At 50.0% G+C, this 19,130-nt stretch overlaps 1 protein-coding gene and 1 non-coding gene across 2 annotated transcripts; both read left to right on the forward strand.

Annotated features, from left to right (window-relative positions):
- The first annotated feature begins 962 nt into the window (after positions 1-962).
- On the forward strand, positions 963-1,724 carry LOC123416232. Its single transcript, XM_045106785.1, has one exon. The coding sequence runs from the start codon at positions 1,221-1,223 to the stop codon at positions 1,575-1,577; it is 357 nt and encodes a 118-aa protein (XP_044962720.1). The 5' UTR covers positions 963-1,220; the 3' UTR covers positions 1,578-1,724.
- Positions 1,725-2,599: 875 nt separating this feature from the next.
- On the forward strand, positions 2,600-2,672 carry TRNAR-ACG. Its single transcript has one exon. It is a non-coding gene; the product is annotated as a tRNA-Arg (tRNA).
- The last annotated feature ends 16,458 nt before the right edge of the window (positions 2,673-19,130 follow it).

The raw sequence follows: 19,130 nt of genomic DNA on the forward strand, positions 1-19,130 counted from the left end.
TAGGAATTGGTTGAGGAGGCCTAGATCTACACTTCCACCAAGAGAAAATTGATTCCCCCACTAATCCGTTGCGGATCTTGTTACCCTTGGGTGTTTGAGCACCCTAGACGGTTGAGGTCACCTTGGAGCCACATTCCATTGTGGTGAAGCTCCGTGGTCTTGTTGGGAGCCTCCAAGCTTTGTGTGGAGTTTGCCCCAACCTTGTTTGTAAAGGTTCGGTCACCGCCTTCAAGGGCACCTATAGTGGAATCACGACACCTTGCATTGTGTGAGAGTGTGAGGAGAATACGGTGGCCCTAGTGGCTTATTGGGGAGCATTGTGCCTCCACACCGCTCCAACGGAGACGTACTTCTTGTCAAAGAGAAGGAACTTCGGTAACACATCCTCGTCTTCATTGGTTCCACTTGCGGTTATCTCTAATCTTTATATTGTGTATGCTTTTGTTGTAGACTATCTCTTACTTGCCTTAGTGTTTATAGTTGGTAGCATCATATAGGTTCACCACCTTGTTGTCATTTTAGAGAACATTTTTGTTGCTAACCCTAACTTGTTAAGTTTAATTAAAAAGTGGTCGTTGTCTATTCACCCCCCCCCCTCTAGTCAACCATATCGATCCTTTCATTTGGGTATTCTGCTCTTTCTGCATCCCTTCATCAATGGATAGAAGTAATGACAGGTGTTGCCAAGATGATGACGTGAAACGTATTGATTAATAATGTGTAAGGACTTTATAAATAATTAATAAAGCGGTTGTATGCATCTTTTAGATGCAGAGGCCGTGGCCCGTCGGTCATCCTTATTTTCTAAAAAATATATTTTTTTATATCATTGGATTCAAATTTAAAAGAAGTTTCCAATGGTGTAATTTTTGGGGCACATAGCCCATGGTGAAATTGTTGTAAGCACCTAGTAAACGTGGACAGTCGGACTTAAGAAGAAGTGCTTTTCGGCCGAACCCAAAGACAACATAACTGAATTTTTAAGTGGTGACCAAAATTTGGAACCATGTCATGTCATGGCATCCCCCTTTGTCCCTTCCCTCCTAATCCAACTCTCTTTCTCTCTGAGACCTTCATGAGTATATAACCTTATCTAAACGAACCCCTCGCTCACATTCAGTTGAGACCTCAAACTCTCACTCACACACCTGCCTCAGCGCCTCGGCCACGGCAGCGCCTCTCTCCCTCTCTCTCGCTCTGTCCTACCCGAGAAGAGATACATGGAGATGGACAGTGAGCCGTCGACGCCGAGCCAGTCCTCCTACTTCGCCGGCTGCATCGCCTCCCCGGCGTGGCTGCCGGCCGTGCACCGGAGCCCCGCGCGGTTCCACCTGCTGTCTCGCGACGGCGGCCGCGACGGCGGGCGGCGGGCGTGGAGGCGGCTGCTCAGGCGGCTGGTGAGCAAGAGCGCCTGCTGCCACAGCCCCAGGGCGCCGCCGCCCATGATCACCTTCCAGTACGACGCCGCCAGCTACGCCAAGAACTTCGACGACGGCCGCCGGCCCTCCTCCGCCTCCGCCGCCGCCGACAAGCCGGCCGCCGGCCAGCTGATCGACCCGGCCGAGAGCATCAGATGACTCCATGTTTTCTCTTTCTTTGTCGTCGGTTCGCGCGTAGCTGTTGTTCCTGGGTGGAGGTCGTTGCGACGTCGGTGTCCGTGTCTTGTACAGGCGATGCAGAGTGTTCTTGTCCAAATAGTGACTCCCTCTCGAGTCTCCCTCGTCTCTCCTTGTGTTCCTTGTGACGATCCGATCCGATCCGACGAACGGATTGTCACCACGCGCGCGTACGAGCGAACCGGGTGGTGAGTGGTGACCGGTCGTGTGAGCAGTGGCCGAACTGGCCGTCAATTTCCGGCTCGTCCTTGGCAAATCGCAAGGACGCATCGCTAGCTAGCTGCTGGAGACTGGAGAGGACGAATCCGGCGCACTCATCGAGTGCAGTAGAGCGCACTCATCGGTCGTCGGCGAGGGTGGAATTGATTCGACCGGCAGGGACGGGACGGGAAGGAATAGGACGTTGTTTTAGGCAGGGAGATAAGTGAGCTGAACGCAAAGTGGGGCTGATCAACCACTGGATCGGAGGAGGAGTCAAGGTGAAGCTGGAGGTAATCATGACAGGATCATGGACGAGAGAGAGAGAAAAAAAAGGTGGGCAGAGAGTCGTGGTTACACTCGACCGTGTCGGCCTCCGGTCCAAATATTCGGTGGAATGGAATGTTTTCAAAAGGAGAGAAAAAAGGTCGCCTTCGGTTTGGAAACTTGTGTCCAGGGGAAATGGATCGTGTGAGGGAGATGGCCTTCGGTTTGGAAACTTGTGTCCAGGACTCGAGGGCAACGTGCCTTGGTTAGTTTGTTGTTACATGCTAGTGCTACTGTGAAGTGAAACGTATTGACGTGGCCTTGCCGCGGCCATGGAACCGGCTGTGCATCAACAGGAGCAGCTGCATCCTGAGTTTGCATTTACTAGTAGTTTATTAGTTCGTTGTAATGTCAGGTCTGGTTGTCAAGTGATCACATAGATGGCCCCACTGACCGCATAATGACTCGGTAACTCGTGTCTAATGAAGGACCGTTAATGCTTGATTGCATTCGTCAATGACTCTGTGGCCCAATGGATAAGGCGCTGGTCTACGAAACCAGAGATTCTGGGTTCGATCCCCAGCGGAGTCGAGTTTTTTTTTTTTGCATCTCGCTACTTGTACACACTTTTTTTTTTTTTTTTGCATCTCGCTTCTTGTACACTCAAAGTAAAGATTCATCCGCTACCTTAGAGAATCTCTAACACACGCGCTTCGCCCGGCGTTCAAAAAACTGATTTACAACGCGTTCATTTAGCGCGAAGATTCATCCGCTATCTTAGAGCATCTCTAACAGACGCGCTTCGCTCGACGTCCAAAAAACTGATTTACAGCGCGTCCATCGTCAGGTTTAGCGCGGCGCACAGCGCTGGCTTCAGCAGCCGCGTTGAAATGCAGCGCGGGCGCGCAGCCCCAGGAGCGCGCGTGAGCAGCCGGCGCCTCACATTTTTTGCAATTTGGACACAAAATTCACACATTTCCTCAACACAAAACACATGGCATATAAATTTGAATCACAAACATCATTCAACCAAGTTCGTGCCCAAAAGTTCATGCCCATAAGTTCAAATTCATGCCCATAACATCATTCAACGAAGTGCAAAATGCAAACAAGTTCATGATACAAACGAAAAACACAACAATCAATCCTCGTCTTCATCCTCATCTTCCTCCGATTCATCCGACTCCGTCGAAGACGATTCTATCTCCTCCTCTCCATTGTTGCGCGCCGCACCCTCATCACGTAAAGCTCGGAAGGTGTTGCCAAGATCGTGGGAAGGTGGCACACCGGCGCCCGGAGGTGCACCCATGCCGCCAATGAGAGCCGCAAAACTCATGCCACCCATGCCACCCGTGCCGTCCAAGTCACCTATGCCTCTTGTGGTCTTCATGGTAGCTCCAAATTCACCCATGGAACCCATGCCGCCCATGGTGGCTCCAAAGTCACCCATGCCATCAAGGCCACCGCCACCCATGCCGCCAAGGCCACCGCCTCCCATTGCGCGAATCATGGCTCTTTTTTGGATCAACACTTGTTCACGGGCAAGATTGACATACTCCTTTTGCGCATCATTGAACAAAGATGTTTCCAAGAAGAACAAGTGATTCTCCCATTCCAACAATTTAGATGGTTCCTCCATGGACACCTTCCTCTCCTCCAATTCCACTTTCCTCTCCTCGGTTGCCATCCTCCTCTCCTCGGCTGCCAACCTCCTCTCCTCGGCCACGACATCTTGGTTCTTTGCCATTTTCCTCACCTCGTTGGCTTCTTTTCTTGCGTTGACAATTGCTTCCATAGCATTTTTGAGCTCATCATCTCCTTTCCTCTTCTTCTTTTCTTTTGCGTCTTTCTTGGTGCCATCCGGTCGTTTGGGCTTCGAGTATGAAACTGAGTTTGGTGTGGGGCTTCTCTTGCCTTCTTCACTTGATGCATCCTCCTCCTCCTCATCTTCCAAATCAATTGTTCGCTTGCGTCATTTTCTCAAATCCAAATCATCAATATCGTCACGCTTCTTCCATTTCTCATCATCCTTCAATACTTCGTAGCAATGAGGCAAGGTAAATGGCTTTCCTTTCTTTAACTTTCCCTTCTTGGTCTTCTTGTCCTCTCCTTTGAACAAGTTTTGTGCAATATTTAACTACATGAACAAAACAAGTTTGTGCAATATTTAGCACAAGGAACACCAACAACAAGCATGATGATGAACATGAGGAATGATGAAATGACACTTACCCTATCGTTATCATTGGTGCCACTTGGGTTCAACTTGTCAACCGCTTTTTGTGCGGCCACCCATTGTTGACAATCCTTGTTGATGGTCGACCACCAGGAGCGAAGCGATCGTGCGGAGCGGTCAATTCCACTCACGTTGCAAAGATCAAAGTGTTCTTTCATCCAGAGCCAATAAGCCTCTCTACTATGATCACCTCCAACGGACGCATCCCTCGACACATCCAACCAAGTTTTACATAGCACGATGTCTTCTTCGTTGGTGTAGTTGCCTCCTCTTACTTTAGGTGCACCGACAATGCCCTCACCATCCTCGTCCACTTCAAACTCATGGTCTTCCAAATGCATGTCATTGGTTTGAGACCAATGTGAATTGTTCGAGCCAACACCAATAGTTGACATGTATCCATCGCCGTTGACACTACAAAGTATATAGAACAAAGCAAATAAGTATCTATATGTATGCATTCAAAAATGAACAAGAAAAAAAAGTTAGGGAATTTTTCTACCTTTGGGGCATATCGTCGAACACATTGTGCGCGTTGGCCGCCGGCTCAACAAGTGAGCTCGACGGCGCTTCGGTAGCCGCCTCGCCCCTCACACGCCCTGCAAGCTTCTTCCTCGACGCCTTTGAGGTGCCGGAGCTGCCCGCCGCCTTGTTCTTCTTCGCGGATGTCTTTCCCTTCTTCGGTCGCGCCGCATTTGGGAGGTTAGAGGGCTTCATCACGGCGGGCGCCGGCGCCGGCGCGACAATGCCAACCGCCGAGATCATCTGCGGCAACATGAAGGGGCCGCGCGCGAGGCTGATGGTTGGAGGAGCTCGGGCGGAGACGGAGGCTAGGCCTACGCTCCCAGTGCTAGGGTTTGTGGCGGCGACGGAGGAGGGTTCGCGGCTGTAGGATGGGGTGATGGGGGAGCCGGCGCGCGCGTCCATCGGGTTAGTTCGCCGGCGCCGGTGCGTGCGGGGGCGAAGGTGGAGGGGTGGGAGAGAGTGCGGCGCGAGCGCTCGTGTGTGCCGCGCACGGAAGCGGATGCCCCAAATACGCAGCGCGCGATGACGTTTCAGACCGCGTGCCCAACCCTATATGTCGCACGCGCGGTTATTGCGCGCTCCCTGGAGACACTTTTCCGATTGCGCGCGCGCTAAAATTGGTAAATTTGCGGCGCGGCGCTTGTTTAGCGCGGTTGTTGGAGATGAATCAGAGTATCTCCAACCGCGTCCTCAACATGCCCCTCCTGATCACTTTTTTCCACCAACGAGAGAAACGGCACAGTCACGTCCACAGGAGCCCTTTTTCGACGGTTAGGGTCAAAATAGGCCTCGGCGGTCCCAGGACGAACCGAGCACGCTCGGGTCGTCCGAAGGCACCGACGGAAACTTTTTTGGCGCGAAAAAACGTTGGGCCCGAAGTGCGAGCAACTAAGCGCACGGTCATCGTCCTCGTTGCCTCATTTTCCGCGGGAATCAATGCTAAGGTTGCGCCGCCGGTCAGCCTTCCATTGATTCAAGGGCGGCGTAGTGAAGGCGCGGTGACACGCATTTCGACGTCGCACGTCTTGTCGGTTCTTGCCACGCGTTCACACGGCGCCGCTCCGTGTGCCCGCCCGCTTGCGGCTATATAAGGCGTTCTCTCCCCTCCGATGGCCACACACCTCTTCCGTCGACGCTCTCTTCTCTAATTCTTCGCATCGACGCCTTCTATTCCTCTTTCTCCCCAAAAAAGATGGTCAAACGCTTCCCCGATGATGGAGCAGCCGCCAATGGCTTCGGCCGCCGTCACCTCCACGTGGGCGAGTCCCGCCTTCTCTACGTGGCGGACTACCCGGCGCCGCCACACATGCGGGTGCCGGGGTCGTGGAGGTTGAGTGCCGGTGGAGTCCCGGTGCCATCATCGCCCACTGGAGCTGACCGGCAGGTGGAGATCGTGCGCATCCAATCGGGGCTGCCGGAGAGCTCGCGCAACCTGCCACGGTACGTCCCCGACAGGAACGCGGTGTGAACGGCATACTTCGATCGATGTCACGCTGACCAGCTCGCCGCCACCAATGGGGTCGAACCCCGCGGCTGCCGCAACTCCGAGGGGCGCCGCCAATGGTGGGGCGTCCCCGGCCGCACCTTGGAGACCGTTCTCAAGCACATCGAGGGCGGCAACTCACCGAGGTACAAGTATCCACCGCCACACGCCTTCTCCCGTCGCTGCGGCAGCTCCTGGACGCTGAGGCGGATGGATACGGTGTCGTCCTCAACGTCCGGATCCCTCTCCCGCTCCTCTGGATCGCTGATGTTCATCCCCGTCAAGCCGGATGAGATCCCGGACGTCACAAGGAGCTCCAGAACGGTCCGAAGGTAAAGATTGATATACAGGAAAGTTGCATTTGGCTTCCGAAAAGTTTTCAGGCATTACCGGTACAGTGTCGAGAGTGACAAATCGGTTCTGGGGTTTTACCGGGAGGGGCCACCCACCCAGAAGAGAACCTAATAGGCCTAAAGATGGTGCACCAACCCTTAGTAGGCTGGTGCCGCCAACCAAATAATGCTATCTCGGCCAAGGAGCAAAATAAGGGGAAAAAGGGAAAAAGGGAAGGAGACAAGATGAAATCCTACTAGGAGTAGGATTGGAGGTGGACTCCTCCACCTCCACCTCCAATTTCGGCCAAACCTTGACGGTTTGAGGCTGCCTCCTCCCCTCTCCCTCCCTTCTATATATACTAGAGGAATTAGAAGCAGCCCTAACCCTAATTAGCCACATGCTGCCCTCTCTCTCTAGGTCGTTTTCTCCTCTAGATTAGTTCTGCAGCGCTTGGTGAAGCCCTGCTGGATTGTCCACCACCACGCCATCGTGTTGGAGAACTCATCTACCTCTTCGCACCTCTTGCTAGATCAAGAAGGCGGGGATCGCCATCGAGTTGTACATGTGCTGAACGCGGAGGTGCCGTCCGTTCGGCAGTAGATCAGGATGGATCGTGATGGGATCGCGGGACAAATCGTGATGAGATCGCGGGACGAACTGTGATTTGGATCACGAACATGTTCCACTACATCAACCGCGTTATATACGCTTCCGCTTACCAATCTACAAGGGTATGTGGATCCGATCTCCCCTCTCGTAGATGATCATCACCATGCATAGGTCTTAAGTGTGTGTAGCAGAAATTTTGTTTCCCGTGCAACGTTCCCCAACAGAGGGGTACGTCCACATCTCGAGAGAGCGGTAGCGGCCGTGGGACCATGAGGGGGCTAGAACACACACTGTTGCATAGAAAGGAGGAGCCTGGGATGAGGGGGCGTCCACTTCTCCAGATAGCAATGTCGGTAGCGGGACCATGAGGGGGCTAGAACACACACTTCTCCATAGGAAGGAGGATCCTGGGATGAAGGGGATGTCCACATCTCCATAGAGCGACGTGGGCAGCGGGACCATGAGGGGGTTAGAACACACACTGCTACATAGGACGAGGAGCCTGGGATGACGGGGACGTCTACATCTCCAGAGATCGGCGTCAGCAGTAGGACCATGAGGGGCTAGAACACACACTGTTGCATAGGAAGGAGGAGCCCGGGATGAGGGGGACGTCCACATCTCCAGAGAGCGGCGTCGGCAATGGGACCATGAGGGAGCTAAAACACACACTGTTGCATAGGAAGGAGGAGCTTGGGATGAGGAGGGCGTCCACATCTCGAGAGAGCGGTGTCGGCAGCGGGACCATAAGTGGGCTAGAACACACACTGATGCATAGGAAGGAGGAGCCTGGGATGAGGGGTGCCCACATCTCCACAGAGCGTCGTCGGTAGCGGGAACATGAGGGGGCTAGAACACACACTACCGCATAGGAAGGAGGAGCCTGGGATGAGGGGGGCATTGAAAGGACGTGGATGTCGCCTAGAGGGGGTGAATAGGCACTTTAAAATAATTACGGTTTAGGCTTGAACAAATGCGGAATGAAACTAACGTTTAATTTGTCAAGCACAAAACCTAAAACAACTAGGCTCACCTATGTGCACCAACAACTTATGCTAAGCAAGATAAACAACCAAGTGATAGCAAGATATATGACAATAAACAATATGGCTATCACAAAGTAAAGTGCAGAAGTAAAGGGTTTGGGTAAGAGATAACCGAGGCACGCGGAGACGATGATGTATCCCGAAGTTCACACCCTTGCGGATGCTAATCTCCGTTGGAGCGATGTGGAGGCACAATGCTCCCCAAGATGGCACTAAGGCCATCGTAATCTCCTCATGCTCTCGCATAATGCAAGATGTCGTGATTCCACTAAGGGACCCTTGAGGGCGGTCACCGAACCCGTACAAATGGCAAACCTTGGGGGCGGTCACCGGTACCCGTACAAATTGCTCGGGGCAATCTCCACAACCTAATTGGAGACCCCGACGCTTGCCCGGAGATTTACACCACAATGATTGAGCTCCGAGATACCACCAAGCTTCTAGGACGCCAAAGCATCCATGAAGAACAATATCTAGGGTACTAAGTACCAAAGGTAATAAGCTTCTCAACTTCTCACTTCCATGTATCACCGTAGAGAACTCAAACCGATGCAACTAATGCAATGGCGAGAACACACGAAGTGGTCAACTCCCTCACACTCAAATCCCTCCACAACAACGAAAGCAATGGAGAAATATGAGAGGAATAACAAGGAGCTCACAAAGAACTCCAAGATCTAGATCCAAGGGGTTACCCTCACATAGAGGAGAAAGTGATTGGTGGAGATGTGGATCTAGATCTCCTCTCTCTTTTCTCTCAAGAACAAGCAAGAATCATTGAAGGGATTGAGAGTTAGCAAGCTCTAAGAAGGTCAACAATAGGGGAAGAACACGAGCTCAACGGATAGATAAGACCAAGGGGGGAGAAGACCCCCTTTGTATAGTGGGGGAAGGAATCAGACTGTTACCCCCACTTACAGCCCGAGCCCAGCGGTACTACCGCTGGCTGCAGCGGTACTACCGCTGGCTGCAGCGGTACTACCGTTGACCCTCCAGCGGTACTACCGCTGGCTGCAGCGATACTACCGCTAAGCCCATGGAAGCGCAAAGATACTACCGGTCCAACCACTGCCAAGAAAGTCTTGGCAAAAAGTCCGACGTAGTAAAGCCGCAAAGATGACGGTACTAAAGTCCTGGAGCGGTACTACCGCTGACCAGGGGCGGTACTACCGCTGGGCTAGCGGTACTACCGCCAGCTCTAGCGGTACTACCGCTAGGGCCAGCGGTACTACCGCTTGCCACTGAAACAGCCATAACTTTCGCATACGAGCTTCGAATCGAGCAAACCCAAGCTTGTTCGATTCAGGACGACAAAGAGCTATCCAAATCTTAAGACCATGCAGATATGAAAATGCCAAAGATATAGAGATGTGAATGAAGAACCGGCAAAAACTCCAATATCGAAAACATCATAGTAGATGCATATGGACTCCGTTTTCGATGAACTCGAGCTTGTCATGAAGATGACCATAAGCTCTAAAACTCACAAAGAGAAACACCAAATAAGAACCAAGAAATATGATGCAAGGATGGAAATGGTTTGAGCTCTCAACGAATGATACGATCGAGCTACTCACTCGAGAGCCCCCCTTGACAGAACGGCAATCTATCCTAAAACAGAAAACCTATCAAGGGCAAACCTATACCTTGCACCTCGTCCTCTTGGGCTAGATGATGATGATCTTGGCTTCCTCGAGATGGACCACCTTTCTTGATTACGTTGGCTTGATGAAGACTAGTTGATTGCTCCCCCATACTCACTATGGGCGAGCCACTCTTCAGCGTATCTTCACAAGTCCATTGCCACCACAATGGACGGCAAGCTTAAAGCATGATATATTGGTGCTAATCCACTTGAACTTGCACACCGCAATCTTGATGACGATCACCACTTGACGTCATCCTTCATGGTTTGTATGAGATCTTCCTTTTGACGCAAGCCCATGGAAACACACCTAACACCCACATAGAACTCTCACGAAGACCATGGGTTAGTACACAAACACGTAATGGACAATGCTTACCATACCATGGGATCACTTGATCCCTCTCGGTACATCTTGTACGCTTTGTGTGTTGATCATATTGATTTACTCTTTGTCTGAGATCTTGATCAACCTTGTGTCTCTATGACCATTCTTTGGATAATACCTTGAATACCATCTTGGTCATCATATAAACTACTTGAACTTAACAGATGGACGTCAACAAGTGCCCATGGACAAATCCTATAAATATAACTTAAGGCAACCATTAGTCCATAGGAATTGTCATCAATTACCAAAACCACATATGGAGATATATTCTGTAACAGACGTCCACATCTCCAGAGAGCGGCGTCGGCAACGGGACCATGAGGGGGCTAGAAAACACACTGTCGAAGGAGGAGCGTGGGATGAGGGGGACGTCCACATCTTCACAGAGCAGCGTCAGCAGTGAGACTATGAGGGGGTAGAACACACACTGCTCCATAGGAAGGAGGAGCCTGGGATGAGGGGGACATCCACATCTTCACAGAGCAGCGTCAGCAGCGAGACTATGAGGGGGCTAGAACACACAGTGCTCCATAGGAAGGAGGAGCCTCGGATGAGGGCGGCGTCCACATATCCGGAGAACGGTGTCGGCATCGGGACCATGAGGGGGCTAGAACACACACGCCTGCATAGGAAGGAGGAGCATGTGATGAGGGGGGCGTCGACATCTCCAAAGAGCGGCATTGGCAGCGGGGCCATGAGGGCGCTAGAACACACACTACTTCATAGGAAGGAGGAGCGTGGGATGAGGGGGACGTCCACATCTCTAGAAAGCGGCGTCCGCAACAAGAAAAAAAGGGGGCTAGAACACACAATGCTCGATAGGAAGGTGGTGCCTGGGATGAGATGGACGTCCGCATCTCGAGAGAGCGGCGTCGGCAGTGGGACCATTAGGGGGCTAGAACACACACTCCTGCATAGGAAGGAGGATCCTGGGATGAGGGGCGACCACAGCTCCAGAGAGCGACGTCGACAGTGGGACCGTAAAGGGCTAGAACACACACTGCTGCATAGGAAGGAGGACCCTGGGATGAGTGGGACGTCCTCATCTCCAGAGAGCGGCATCGGAAGCGGGACCATGAGGGGGCTAGAACACACACTGCTAGGAAGGAGGAGCATGGGATGAGGGTGACGTCCACATCTCGAGAGAGCGGCGTCGGCAGCGGGACCATGAGGGGGCTATTACACACACAGCTGCACAGGAAGAAGGAGCCTCGGATAAGGGGGACGTCCACATATCCAAAGAGTCGGGTCGGCAGCGTGACCATGAGGGGGCTAGAACACACATTGCTGCATAGGAAGGAGGAACCTGGGATGAGGTGATGTCGACATCTCCAGAGAGCTGCATCGGCAGCGGGACCATAAGGTGGCTAGATCACACACTGCTGAATAGGAAGGAGGAGTCTGGGATGAGGGGGCGTTCACATCTCCAAAGAGCAACGTCAGCAGCGGGACCATGAGGGGGCTAGAACACACACTGCTGCATTGGAAGGAGGAGCCTAGTATGAGGGGTACGTCCACATCTTCAGAGAGTGGCTCGGCAACGGGACCATGAGGGGGCTAGAACACACACTGCTGCATAGGAAGGAGGAGCCTAGGATGAGTGCGACGTCCACATCACCAGAAAACGGCGGCGGTAGCGGGACAATGAGGGGGCTAGAACACACGCTGCTGCATAAGAAGGATGGGCCTAGGATGAGGGGGGGTCCACATCTCCAAAGAGTGGCGTCGGCCGCAGGGCCATGAGGGGGCTAGAACACACACTCCTGCATAGGAAGGAGGAGCCCGGGATGAGGGGGACGTCCACATCTCCGGAGAGCGGCGTCGGCAATGGGACCATGAGGGAGCTAAAACACACACTGTTGCATAGGAAGGAGGAACCTGGGATGAGGGGGACGTCCAAATCTCTAGAGGGCGGTGTCGGCATCGGGACCATGAGGGGGCTAGAACACACATTGCTGCATAGCAAGAAGGTGTGTGGGATGAGGGGGATGTCCACATCTTCAGAGAGCGTCGTCGGCAACGGGACCATGGGGGTAGAACACACACTGCTTTACAGGAAGGGGGAGCCTGGGATGAGGGAGCGTCCACATCTCCAAAGAGCAGTGTCGGCAGCAGGACCATGAGGGGGCTAGAACACACACTGCTGCATAGGAAGGAGGGCCTCGGATGAGGGGGGCGTCCACATATCCAAAGAGCGGCGTTGGCAACGATACCATGAGGGGGCTAGAACCTACACTCCTACATAGGAAGGAGGGGCTTGGGATGAGGGGGACGTCCACATGTTCAGATAGCGGCATCGGCAGCGGGACCATGAGGGGGCTAGAACACACACTGCTGCATAGGAAGTAGGGGCCTGGGATGAGAGGGACGTCCACATCTCCAAAGAGCGGCATCGGCAGCGGGTGTTGGGGAACGTTGCATGGGAAACAAAAAAATTCCTACGCACACAAAGACCTATCATGGTGATGTCCATCTATGAGTGGAGATTAGATCTACGTACCCTTGTAGATCGCACAGCGGGAAGCGTTAAGAAACGCGGTTGATGTAGTGGAACGTCTTCACGTCCCTCGAACCGTCCCACGAACCGTCCCGCGATCCGTCCCACGATCCGTTCTGATCTAGTGTCGAACGGACGACACCTCCGCGTTCAGCACACGTACAACTCGATGATGATCTCGGCCTTCTTGATCCAGCAAGCAAGACGGAGAAGTAGATGAGTTCTCCGACAACGTGACGGCGCTCCGGTGGTGGTGATGATCTACTCCTGCACGGCTCCGCCCGAGCTCCGCAGAAATCCGATCTAGAGGTGAAATTGTGTGGTATAGGCTAGACTTGCACGTGGCAAAGTTGTGTCTCAAAAAGCCCTAAACCACCACTATATATAAGAGGGAGGGGAGGGGCTAGCCTTGAGGTACAAGTCCCTCAAGGTGCGCAGGCCGCCAGGAGGAGGAGGAGGAGGACTCCTCCAATTCAGTTTGGGAAGGAGGAGTCCTCCTCTTCCTTCCTACCTCCCTCTTTCCTTTTTCTTTTTCTTTTCTTTTGGTATTTTCTTATGTGGCGCCATAGCCCTCTTGGGCTGACTCCACCAGCCCACTAAGGACTTGTGGCGCCACACTAGGGCCTTGGACTCACTCCCGGGTGGGTGGGCCCCTCCCGGTGAACACCTGGAACCCATTCGTCACTCCCGGTACACTGTCGGAATTGCCCAAAACTTTTCGGTGACCAAATGAAACCATCCTATATATCAATCTTCATTTCCGGACCATTCCGGAAACCCTCGTGATGTCCATGATCTCATCCGGGACTCCAAACAACATTCGGTAACCACACATATAACTCAACTATACTAAAACATCGTCGAACCTTAAGTGTGCACACCCTGCGGGTTCGAGAACTATGTAGATATGACCCAAGGCATTCCTCGGTCAAATCCAATAGAGGGACTTGGATGCTCATATTGGATCCTACATATTCTCTGAAGATCTTATCGGTTGAACCTCAGTGTCAAGGATTCATATAATCCCATATGTCATTCCATTTGTCCTTCGGTATGTTACTTGCCCGAGATTCGATCGTCGGTATCCGCATACCTATTTCAATCTCGTTACCGGCAAGTCTCTTTACTCGTTCCATAATACAAGATCCCATGACTTACACTTAGTCACATTGCTTGCAAGGCTTGTGTGTGATGTTGTATTACCGAGTGGGCCCCGAGATACCTCTCTGTCACACAGGGTGACAAATCCCAGTCTTGATCCATACTAACTCAAGGGATACCTTCAGAGATACGTGAATAACGCCTTTATAGTCACCCAGTTACGTTGTGACGTTTGATGCACACAAGGTATTCCTCTGGTGCGAGTGAGTTATATGATCTCATGGTCACAGGAATAAATACTTGACACGTAGAAAACACTAGCAATAAAATGACACGATCAATATGCTACGTTCATAGTTTGGGTATACTTCATCACATGATTCTCCTAATGATGTGATCTAGTTATCAAGTGACAACACTTGCATATAGCCAGAAAGACTTGACTATCATTGATCAACTGGCTAGGCAACAAGAGGCTTGCTAGGGACATTGTTTTGTCTATGTATCCACACATGCATCTATGTTTTCATTCAATACAATTATAGCATGGATAATAAATGATTATCTTTAAACAGGAAATATAATAATAACTATTTATCATTGCCTCTAGGGCATATATCCAACAGTCTCCCACTTGCACTAGAGTCAATAATCTAGTCCTCACATCGCCATGCGATTTACATTGTAATAAATCTAACACCCATACAGTTCTGGTGTTGATCATGTTTTGCCCGTGGAAGAGGTTTAGTCAGCGGGTCTGCTACATTCAGATCCGTGTGCACTTTGCAAATATTCACGTCCTCTCCTTTGACGTAGTCACGGAGGAGGTTGAAGCGTCATTTGATGTGTCTGGTCTTCTTCTGAAACCTTGGTTCCTTTGCTAGAGCAATGGCACCAGTGTTGTCATAGAACAGAGTTATTGGATTTAGTGCGCTCGGCACAACTCCAAGATCCATCATGAACTGCTTCATCCAGACACCCTCCTTTGCTGCCTCCGAGGCAGCCATGTACTCCGCTTCACATGTAGAATGTGCTACGACGCTTTGCTTGGAATTGCACCATCTTAACGCACCCCCATTAAAAATAAATATGTATCCGGTTTGCGACTTAGAGTCATCCGGATCGGTGTCAAAGCTTGCGTCGACGTAACCCTTTACGATGAGCTCTTCGTCACCTCCATAAACGAGAAACATTTCCTTAGTCCTTTCAAGTACTTCAGAATATTCTTGACCGCCATCTAGTGATCCACTCCTGGATTAATCTGAAACCTGCCTGCCAGACTTATGGCCAAGCTGACGTCTGGTCTAGTGCACAACATTGCATACATGATAGATCCTATGGCTGAAGCATAGGGGACGGAACTCACCTGTTCTCTATCTTCCGTAGTTGCTGGGCACTGAGTCTTACTCAATTTTATACCTTGTAATACTGGCAAGAACCCTTTCTTGGACTAATCCATTCTGAACTTCTTCAAAACTTTATCAAGGTATGTGCTTTGTGAAAGTCCTATCAGACGTCTCGATCTATCCCTATAGATCTTAATGCCTAGGATGTAAGCAGCTTCTCCTAGGTCCTTCATAGAGAAAGTTTTATTCAAGTAATCCTTTATGCTCTCCAAAAACTCCACGTTGTTTCCAATCAGCAATATGTCATCCACATATCATATTAGAAATGCCACAGAGCTCCCACTCACTTTCTTGTAAATACAAGATTCTCCAACCACTTGTATAAACCCAAATGCTTTGATCACCTCATCAAAGCGCTTATTCCAACTCCGAGATGCTTGCACCAGTCCATAAATGGATCGCTGGAGCTTGCACACTTTGTTAGCATTCTTTGGATCGACAAAACCTTCGGGTTGTATCATATACAACTCTTCCTTAAGAAAACCGTTAAGGAACGCCGTTTTGACATCCATCTGCCAGATTTCATAATCGAAAAATGCAGCTATTGCTAACATGATTCGTACGGACTTAAGCATCGCTACCGGTGAGAACGTCTCATCGTAGTCAACTCCTTGAACTTGTGAAAAACCCTTTGCCACAAGTCGAGCTTTGTAAACGGTCACATTACCATATGCGTCTGTCTTTTTCTTAAAGATCCATTTGTTCCGAATAGCCTTGCGGCCTTCAGGCAGTACTTCCAAAGTCCACACTTTGTTCTCGTACATGGATCCTATCTCGGACTTCATGGCCTCTAGCCATTTGTTGGAATCCGGGCCCACCATTGCTTCTTCATAATTTGCAGGTTCATTGTTGTCTAACAACATAATTGATAAGACAGGATTACCGTACCACTCAAGAGCAGTACGTGATCTTGTCGACCTGCGAGGTCTGATATGAACTTGATCTGAAGTTTCATGATCATCATCATCAACTTCCTCCTCAACCGGCGTCACAACGACGGGGGTTTCCCCTTGCCCTGCGCCACCATCCACAGGGACTAGAGGTTCAACAACCTCATCAAGTTCTATCTTCCTCCCACTCAATTCTTTCGAGAGAAACTCCTTCTAAAAAAAGCTCCGTTTTTAGCAACAAACACTTTGCCCTCGGATTTGAGATAGAAGGTGTACCCAACTGTCTCCTTTGGGTAACCTATGAAGACGCACTTTTCCGCTTTAGGTTCCAGCTTTTCACGCTGAAGCTTTTTGACATGAGCATTACATCCCCAAACTTTAAGAAACGACAACTTCGGTCTTTTGCCATACCACAGTTCGTATGGTGTCGTCTCAACGGATTTTGATGGTGCTCTATTTAAAGTGAATGCTATTGTCTCTAATGCATAAACCCAAAACGATAACGACAAATCGGTAAGAGACATCATAGATCTCTCCATTTCTAACAAAGTACGATTACGGCGTTTGTACACACCATTACGCTGTGGTGTTCCAGGCGGTGTCAACTGTGAAACAATTCCACATTGTCTTAAGTGAGAACCAAACTTGGAACTCAGATATTCACCCCACGATCAGACCGTAGGAACTTGATCTTCTTGTTACGATGATTTACGACATCACTCTGAATTTTCTTGAACTTCTCAAACGTTTCAGACTTGTGCTTCATCAAGTAGACATAACCATATCTACTCAAATCGTCAGTGAAGGTGAGAAAATAACGATATCCGCCGCGTGCCTCCACACTCATCGGACCGCACACATCGGTATGTATGATTTCCAACAAATTACTTGCACGCTCCATTGTTCCGGAGAACGGAGTCTTAGTCATCTTGCCCATGAGGCATGGTTCGCACGTGTCAAGTGATTCAAAGTCAAGTGATTCCAAAAGTCCATCGGAATGGAGTTTCTTCATGCGCTTTACACCAATATGACCTAAGCGGCAGTGCCACAAAAACATGGCGCTATCATTGTTAACCCTAACTCTTTTGGTCTCAATGTTATGTACATGTGTATCATCGCTATCAAGATTCAATATGAACAATCCTCTCACATTGGGTGCATGACCATAAAAGATATTACTCATAGAAATAGAACAACCATTATTCTCTGACTTAAATGAGTAACCGTCTCGTAATAAACAAGATCTAGATATAATGTTCATGCTTAACGCAGACACTAAATAACAATTATTTAAGTTCATAACTAATCCTGATGGTAACTAAAGTGGAACTGTGCCAACGGCGATTGCACCAACCTTGGAACCATTTCCCACACGCATCGTCACTTCATCCTTCGCTAGCCTTCGTTTATTCCGCAGTTCCTGTTTCGAGTTGCAAATATGAGCAACAGAACCGGTATCGGATACCCAGGCACTACTACGAGAGTTGGTTAAGTACACTTCAATAACATGTATATCGAATATACCTGATTTTTCCTTGGTCGCTTTCTTATCAGCCTAATACTTGGGGCAGTTGCGCTTCCAGTGAACCAGTCCCTTGCAATAATAATACTCTGTTTCAGGCTTAGGTCCAGCCTTGGGTTTCTTCGTCGGATTGGCAACAGGCTTGCCGCTCTTCTTGGAGTTATCCTTCTTGCCTTTGCCGTTTCTCTTGAAACCATTGGTCTTATTGACCATCAACACTTGATGCTCTTTCCGGAGTTCTGACTCTGTGACTTTCAGCATCGTGAATAACTCGACGGGTGACTTGCTCATCCCTTGCATGTTATAGTTCAACACAAAGCTCTTGTAGCTTGGTGACAGTGATTGAAGAATTCTGTCAGTGATAGCCTCTTGCGGGAGTTCAATCCCCAGCTCAGCTAGACGGTTTGAGTACCCCAGACATTTTGAGCACATGTTCACTGACAGACGAATTCTCCTCCATCTTGCAAGCATAGAATTTATCGGAGGTCTCATACCTCTCGATCCGGGCGTTCTTCTGAAAGATAAACTTCAACTACTAGAACATCTCATATGCTCCATGATGCTCAAAGCGACGTTGAAGTCCCGGCTCTAAGCCATACAAGACTGCACATTGAACTACTAAGTAGTCCTCCTTACGTGTTAACCAGGCGTTCTTAACATCTTGGTCAGCCGTAGCGGGTGGTGCATCTCCTAGTGCGGCATTAAGGACATAATCCTTCTTCCCAGCTTGCAGGAGCAACTTAAGATTACGAGCCCAGTCTACAAAGTTGCTTCCATCATCATTCAACTTAACTTTCTCTAGGAAGGTATTAAAATTGAGGGTGACTGTCGCGTGAGCCATTGATCTACAACACAAATATTTCAAAGTGGACTAAGACTATGTTCAAGATAATTAGAGTTTAACTAATCAAATTACTTGCTAACCTCCCACTCAAAAAGTACATCTCTCTAGTCATTTGAGTGGTACATGATCCAAATTCACTAACTCAAGTCCAATCATCACGTGAGTTGAGAATAGTTTCAGTGGTAAGCAACTCTATGCTAATCATATCAACTATCGATTCATGCTCGACCTTTCGGTCTCATGTGTTCCGAGGCCATGTCTGCACATGCTAGGCTCGTCAAGCTTAACTCGAGTGTTCCGCATGTGCAACTGTTTTGCACCCGTTGTATGTGAACGTTGAGTCTATCACACCCGATCATCACGTCGTGTCTCGAAACGATGAACTGTCGCAATGGTGCACAGTCGGGGAGATCACAATTTCATCTTTAAATTTTAGTGAGAGATCACCTTATAATGCTACCGTCGTTCTAAGCAAAATAAGGTGCATAAAAGGATTAACATCACATGCAATTCATAAG

The sequence above is a fragment of the Hordeum vulgare genome, chromosome 1H (assembly GCF_904849725.1).
Source record: "Hordeum vulgare subsp. vulgare chromosome 1H, MorexV3_pseudomolecules_assembly, whole genome shotgun sequence".
In the NCBI taxonomy this organism is placed as follows: domain Eukaryota; kingdom Viridiplantae; phylum Streptophyta; class Magnoliopsida; order Poales; family Poaceae; genus Hordeum; species Hordeum vulgare.